The 7,390-nt window shown below is 39.8% G+C and overlaps 1 protein-coding gene across 1 annotated transcript in view; it reads left to right on the top strand.

Moving 5' to 3' along the window:
• The first annotated feature begins 885 nt into the window (after nucleotides 1-885).
• LOC111647902 (protein crumbs homolog 2-like) overlaps nucleotides 886-7,390 on the top strand; it is a 39,271-nt gene continuing 32,766 nt past the window's right edge. The window contains exon 1 of the mRNA XM_023397595.2: nucleotides 886-1,099. Within this exon, the coding sequence (XP_023253363.1) occupies nucleotides 1,030-1,099 (70 nt within the window). The 5' untranslated portion in view covers nucleotides 886-1,029. The remainder of the gene's footprint in view (nucleotides 1,100-7,390) is intronic.

The raw sequence follows: 7,390 nt of genomic DNA, 5'->3' as shown, positions 1-7,390 counted from the left end.
AATAGAGGCCTCTGCCAACCACATAGGGCTGGATAAGCCCCTTCCACCTCTGCTGCAGAAGGTGGGGGTGGAAATTGAGGGGACTGGGGAGCAACCATCCACTGATCCAAGACCTGCATTCAAAACCAACTCATAAAACTATTTAGATGATGATTATGATTTTGAATTATTGACAACATTCTGATATCTTCACTCCTGGACTCGTTTCCACTGTTGTTCAACAGGCGATCGATTAAATATTTTACCAATATCCAATCAAATTCGGTTCTATTGTATGACTGGGGTAATTACATGTAATTAGAATATCTCTAAGACTTACAAGATTAACATTTATTGCCATCTGTATGATCTACGTATACATACTGTGTATGCACCAAAATAAAGGGGGAGTTACACATTAAACAAAAGCGAAGAAAGCATGTTGTTGAGTTTGAGATCTGACCCTGGTTTATTTAAGTCAATTTGATTTGATTTATTCAGTTTCTAATTTGGTCACCCATATAATCTATTAAATGATAATGCAATATTATTAATTTCAGATTTTTTTCTGGTTTATTACAAGTATAAATGATAAGATTTATTGTACAGATAAACAGTATAATATACAGTATAGCCACTGTTGTTGAAAATGTCTGGAGCTGAATTAGTCCAATTACTTAAAATGAAGAGCCTCTGTGATGGACATATGTGATATCAAGTAATATAAAGCAATATGAGTGATATGCCATCAATGAAGTAGTGGTTGAATGAGTGGAATCCAGTTGTCCGTCCCATGTTTTCCTCTCTGCTGGGGTGATTACTCTGCTTTACTCCAGCCCAGCTTGGTCCCCAAGGAGACTCACTCACACTCCAACACACACACGCACTCACACACAGAGTCCACAGAGTGGTCCGGCATGGAGGTGCAGCCCCTCACTCTCAGCAGCTAAGTTGGAGCAGCCTGGTGGAGTGCTGCGGCGGGCTGGATGGAGAACCGGTGGACTGACAGCATCATTGTGCTCTGACTGGAGCAGCTGACTGAGCCTCAACATGGAGTTTGGAAGAGTTTGGTCCAGATATCAGCGGACGGTGCTGATCACCGTGATGATGTTCAAACTGGGTAAGTCATCAACCTGTCAGCAGTTCACTGCGACCATCAGCTCACTTTAATATAAACATTGACACATAAGAGGAACTTTTAGATTTTCATATTTATACATTTTTAGATTTTAAGAGGAAAATCCAACAATTCACCCTTTCATCTGTTAACTTTGTTTGTGTGTGAAGCACATGTGTTCATGTTTATGTGTGCACCTTGTGTTGAGAACCACTAAAGACCCAAACTGTAAAATCATTTACTAATAATATAATAATAACTCACAATTAGTTTCCTGTAAATAATCATTTAATTTGGTTCTAAATATAAGGAAAATTCAATCTCAATCAATTTTTAAACTTCCAATTAATATACTTTATAGCATCCTAGAAAACTACTTTGAATAATGGATCAATAAGATATTTTTCTTGTTTTGTTTTTTTTTACTATTTATTGCAAAGAAGAAGAAATCCATCTTCAAACAGTTTCAGCATCATTATTAGTGTCAGAGTCAGTGATGTGTGAATCCTGATGATTTCTATGATTCTAAATTCAAGTGCTAACAGCTTCTTGGATTATGCTATAACAGATAAAGAACTTATTGAACAGGATCTAAGTAGCTGGTTTCCTCATGACTCACATGTGTGTTGAATGTGGAACTGGTGCAGCACCAGTCTTGGGGAGTGTCTTAGTTTTTTCTTTTTTTTTTTTTTTTTGGGGCGGTCGACCCAGTCACCCTATGAAACTCTGTTGACCCAGTTTTCCCGCGACCTTCGTTTATGTAAAAGCGTCTGAGGCTCATTTAAAAGGTGGCGGGTCAGCAGCGGGGATTGGCTGTGGGTGGCATTGTTAAGGATCACCATGGTAACGAGCCGGGCGTCCAGCTGCACTGCTCCACAGCTTTTTTTGTCTCATCTCTGAAAGGGAGGAATGATGGTTCTTAAGGAGCGTGGCAAGAGACCTGGCACTGTGAGCTCCTGAGAATTTAAAGAAACCGACAGCAGCTGAAAACACAAACAGGAAGCAGAGCACATGTATGATGAAAATGAGGATGGCAGGGGATCTGCAGGGTTTGTCTATTGGGGAAAAGACCTACAAGTACAGGGTTTTTAACTTTAATGAAATTGTTTGAAACAGGAAAAATACCACATGAACCATCCTCCCTCTCCTTCAGGGGCCCCTGGAGGCCCGCCATCTCCTGATGATACACAGTGGAGACAAGTGCATGCAAGAATTTCAGTGTAAAAATGTGACTAATTCAAGGAGAATTTGTTCTAATAGCTTCTGGAACCAAAGGCTGAAAAGTCTGGGGCTGATAGTGAGTGTATGTAAAAACTAAAGGAGGAAAACTCTGCCCGGCAACTGATGATTTTTCTTAAATGACTCATTAATACCAGAAAGAAACACAATGAGTTCACTGTAACTGTAATGACCAGTCTTACAGTTCTGATATTTCAAAATAAAAGCCAAGATGGTGAAGGTGGCTTTACCTTAAAAAACACATATTTTGTCAAATGTTCGCCCTAAAGCTAAACGTTGTGTTAAAGTGATACAGCTCAGCCAGGAGACAAAAGGATGTTTGTCTCAGAGTCAGTGTGTAACTGTGACTGATTCAGGGAGGATTTGTGTTTTTTTTGTATAAAGCAAAGTAACCAACTGCTGTGGAGCCTTCAGGGCACAACACTGAAACCAGGCAGTGCTGCCAGTCTCCTGTCGTGAATCAATAAAATTCCTCTGAGCTCAACTTGCGCATTAGCCAGGGGCTTCCCTTTTTCTGTGATTCACAGCGCTGCTGCTTCCTCTGTCCTGCAGCGTGACTCTGTGCTGAGTCCGTGCTGCTGTTGCCTTGACACAGGGTAAACACTCAGCCCTCTGTCTGCCCCGGCCGTTCACACCTGCAAACACAGAGACAAAATCCAACCTTTTAGAAACTATACTAAATATAACTATACTATAATAATAAAAAAAAAAAAAAGCCAGAGTTTTCTTAGTAACGTGGATCAGTTTTAGAAATTCAGCAGCCATTAACTTCCTTTGTATTTCTGGATTATGTCCTATGGGAAGTTAATGTAGTCATTTTTAGGTTGAAGAAAGTTTGCTCATGGTGTTCTTCACAGTAAAGGAGCTAACTATAAGTTTTGCTATCGCTACATAGCTAACGTTAGCATTAACAGCTGTTTACTCACCAGTCTTGACAAAAGCTTCAGCCATTGTTGCATTTAAAGAACAAGAGGTTATGACACGCTCTCTGGACATCTTCAGGGCAGACTGGACGTCACAGTGACTCGGTAGCTGGTTGGCATTGCTCTCCACCTCTGGAGATCGTTGATGTTGAACTCACAACGTTTCTTCGAGACTGGAAAGTAAACAGCTGTTAAAGTAACGTTAGCTATGTAGCAATAGCAAGACTTACAAATAGCTCTCATGGGTCTCTAATATTTAGATTGATATTAACATAAGGCTGGAGTTATTCTAATAACATGCTAATAGCAAAACTAATGTAAGTCTATCTCTCAAAACGTTCTATCTTCCCCTCCCTGTTATTGGCTCCCATTGATTTCCAATGAAGATTAAATATATATTTTCATTTTTAACCAGTTTCTCCAGCCAACAACTGGGCATCGTATTTTTATTTTGTTATTTTTTTATTTTCTTTAAGCGTTACTCAAACAGGGGAAACATCTGTTGGGGAATATTTTCATCAGCAGAACTTGAATATGAAGCATGAGGGACTCTGACTGGTGTACAGTTTATATGCAGACTGTACTTTATTCCATACAGTGAAAACATCATTTCTATCAGTTGCAACTGAATGTAAAAAATAATCCAGGTTGCATGATCAGGTGAGTGTTAATGCTCCTCTCCTCCTACTGTCTGTCCTACCTTGATAATAATAATACTGATAATAACTTTATTTATATAGCACAGAGTTATGTTATGCTGCTAACACACATAAAAACAGAAAGAATCAAGAACAAACAGGGGAGAGAGACTATGTGTAAATTAGCGAGGCAGGTACATATATAGAAAATATAAAATCAATAAAACAGACAAAAGAACGTCGTTAAAAACCAAAGATAAAAGCATCAAAGTCAGGAATTAAAAGCAGCTTCATAGTATGTGTTGAGCAATGATTTAAAATGTGGAGAGATTCAGCGCCTGATCTCCTCAGGCTGGGCAAACCAAACTCTGGAGGCGCTAACAGCAAACGCACAGTCATCTTTGGTTTTGCCCGAGGATCTCCGGCAGCGTGTTTGGTCATAAAGGGAAAGCAGAGCTGAGATAAAGATGAGGAGCCTTAAAAGTGATTGAAAAGGTTTTAAAATCACTTCTAAACACAGCCATGGATTCACTCTGACACTACCATCTACAGAAGTCCAGTCCTCACCTGCCCAGGTTTGGTGAACCCCATAGATACAGGCTGAGGTCTCTGGACAGCATCAGTGGTTTGATCAGTCAGCAGCTCTGCTCAGTGTTATTTTTGGCCGGAGACGCTGGTACCACTCAGTGCCAGGGATCAACCCTGTCCTGCAATAATCTATGAGGTGTTCTGAGGCAGGGGGGTCGGGCTGTGTGTAGGAGGAGCAGCTATCAGCTCCCAGGAATGTGTGAGGGGTTGATTGGGTTGGGATGGGGGGAGACCCTCACTGTCCTCGTCAGTCCAGAGGATTCCTGAGGTTACAGGTAGTGGAGGTTAAAGTGCATGAATCTGACGGAGGTCAGCTTTACAGGTCAGTCCTGGGGAGGATCCAGGAATAAATGTAAAAAATGATTTCAGTACAAGTGAGAACCAACGGAGGGAGATGTATAAAGATGATGTAAGACAGAGGCAATGACACCTCACAGCCTGGGCTGAGAGAAGGAGAAAGCAACAAACAAAGCAGCTTTACCATCGAATGAACACACTCTGTAACACTGAGCAAAGTGATAGTTTATTGTATTTAATCCTTTACAGTAGTTTATTTTTATTTCAAAGTTTATTTCTACAGCACCATTCAGACACCAGGCACAGTGCTTTAGAGAGGTGTGGAAATACATGAAATAGAAGAATAAGATGATGTGTTAAAACAGCTTTTAAAACATTAAAAACACATTTGAATAAATAAAGACTAATGACCTTCCCTCAGACAAATGTTAGCATGCTAACAAGCTAAACTAAGATGATGAACATAGTGATATGACCAAAAACTTCAGCCTGTGAGCGCTGTCACTTTACTCCTGTGTTGTTGTGACATCACAAAGTTGCAGAAGTCCTGACGGCTGGTTTTAAGGCTCAGTGTCTGAATACAGGCCGTGTGCATTTCTCTGTGGACTGAGGCTTTGATACTTTCACAGTATTAATATAGAAGCTAGACCTGCTTTATAATCATACTACACATGGACACAGACCTTTAGACTGGATGAAGCTTGAACATGACTGTAGACACTCAATCTTTGTTCTGTTTCTACATGTAAACAATCATGACATGGAAACACTAGTACCTCTTAAATCAGAATATATTCAGATTTACAGCAAAAGAAACACTTTTTACTTACTATAATCATTCATAAAATAATGAAAGATTATTTCTTTTGTTCATTCAATTTATGGTTGGATTTTGATACATCTAAAAAACTAAACTTCCAACAACAATTCACACAAAGAGAGCATGGTGATGGTGGAGGTGGAGGTGAGAGGGATGTGAAGAGGAAGATAACGGGTGTGACAGCAGCAGATGCATGTGAGAGGAACTGCGGGTGTTAAAGTGGATGCAGTGGGAAATGAGGAGTTTAGGTGTTGCAGGGAAAATATAAACTCATTGTTCCTGGGATGTTGTTGTTGTTGTAGTTGTTGACTTGCCAGAGGAGAAGCAGATCATCCTCCATTATGCTGGACGGTTTTATCCACACAGTGCTGTGAGTGTGGGTGTGTGTGGAGACACAGGAAAGAAAGGACTCAGACATTTTGGTCTTGTTGTCATGTGATTCCTCTGCCTGATGGGTGACAGAGAACCCAGACTCATAACTTTTGAAAGAAAAAAATAAGTAACACAATCTTCCCCTAACAAGCTGAGTTCATCAGCTGTAAGATGCATCTTTGCTCAAGACAATATGGCATCAGCATTAGTTTATGGTGACTAACGTTAAAGCGCAGTATGTCCCTTTTTATAATGTTTTGGAGATGTGCTGCCAAAGACCTCTGTGACTCAGACTCATTGAACAGCCTGGCAGCAGCGCAGAGATATTCCCTCCTAAAGTTTGCCGCCCTTCTAACCAATCAGAGAAGGCAAAACTCAGGGGAGAGAGCTATAAGCCGTCAATCAATACTTGGATGCTCTTCTGGTTTACTGCTCCTCTCGCTTCATGTTGGTTATTAGCTGCTGGAGTACGTCACTGTCTGACCCACAGGCCGGCAAGCTCCTGCTTCCTGCATCAACTGAGACAGCGAACATGACGATGATGTAAGAATCAGTACAACCTCAGCTAATTATATATGTCACTCAATATAGACTTGTCTGCCTGTACAGTATAGTCTAAACACAGGATGTACAGTATAGTAAGGGGTTAAAATACCATTTAACAAACAAACAAAACAAAAAACAGACCATGAATTTTTCCAAATTTTATCAATAAAAGCTACAAACCATAATAAAATGCTTTCTGATTCACTCTGCTGAACTTGTGCATAGGAATACAGTATAAACCGCTGAAGATATTCTACATGAAGTTACATTTAAACAGATATGGGATTTCTTCGGTGGGCAGTTCTTAAAAGTGTCCAAAACAAGTCTACTTGTTAGAGCCTAAACTGTGTACAAACAATAGTGAGTGAGAAGCTCATTGACAACACTGACAGCTGCTATAGCTCAATCATGTAATAAGTTTACTGGTAACACCATCTGCTGTGATCCTAAGTCTGGAGGCTTGTTACTCTTCATCACCCGATTTGATGTAAGCACCTATAAAGCGTTGGAGTCATAGTTAGCCCACCGTATAAGCCCCACAGTCATACAGCCAATCACAGGGCAGAACAGTACATTGTGTCAGCCGCTCAGTTTACTACAGCTTAGAGAGGAGTTCATTCACTGTTGTGTATCTGTCACGCTTTTGGTAAAAGTTTAAAATATGTACCATTATCTTTATTCTTATACATATTGATTTAAGAAAACTGAAGTTGTCAGTTTGTATTATTATGTATTATATAATATATATACATACATATAAATATTCTATGTAATGTTTTAAATTGTGAGAGCCAAACAGTCAAACACCCAGACCTCATCATTTAATAACAAATATAAACTGGATTACAAAATAACAATAAAACAATATAGA

This window comes from Seriola lalandi, unplaced genomic scaffold (assembly GCF_002814215.2).
Source record: "Seriola lalandi dorsalis isolate HSWRI2012SDOR001 ecotype SW California unplaced genomic scaffold, Sedor1 jcf7180002054883, whole genome shotgun sequence".
Classification (NCBI taxonomy): domain Eukaryota; kingdom Metazoa; phylum Chordata; class Actinopteri; order Carangiformes; family Carangidae; genus Seriola; species Seriola lalandi.
This window is presented reverse-complemented; position numbering and strand designations above follow the sequence as displayed.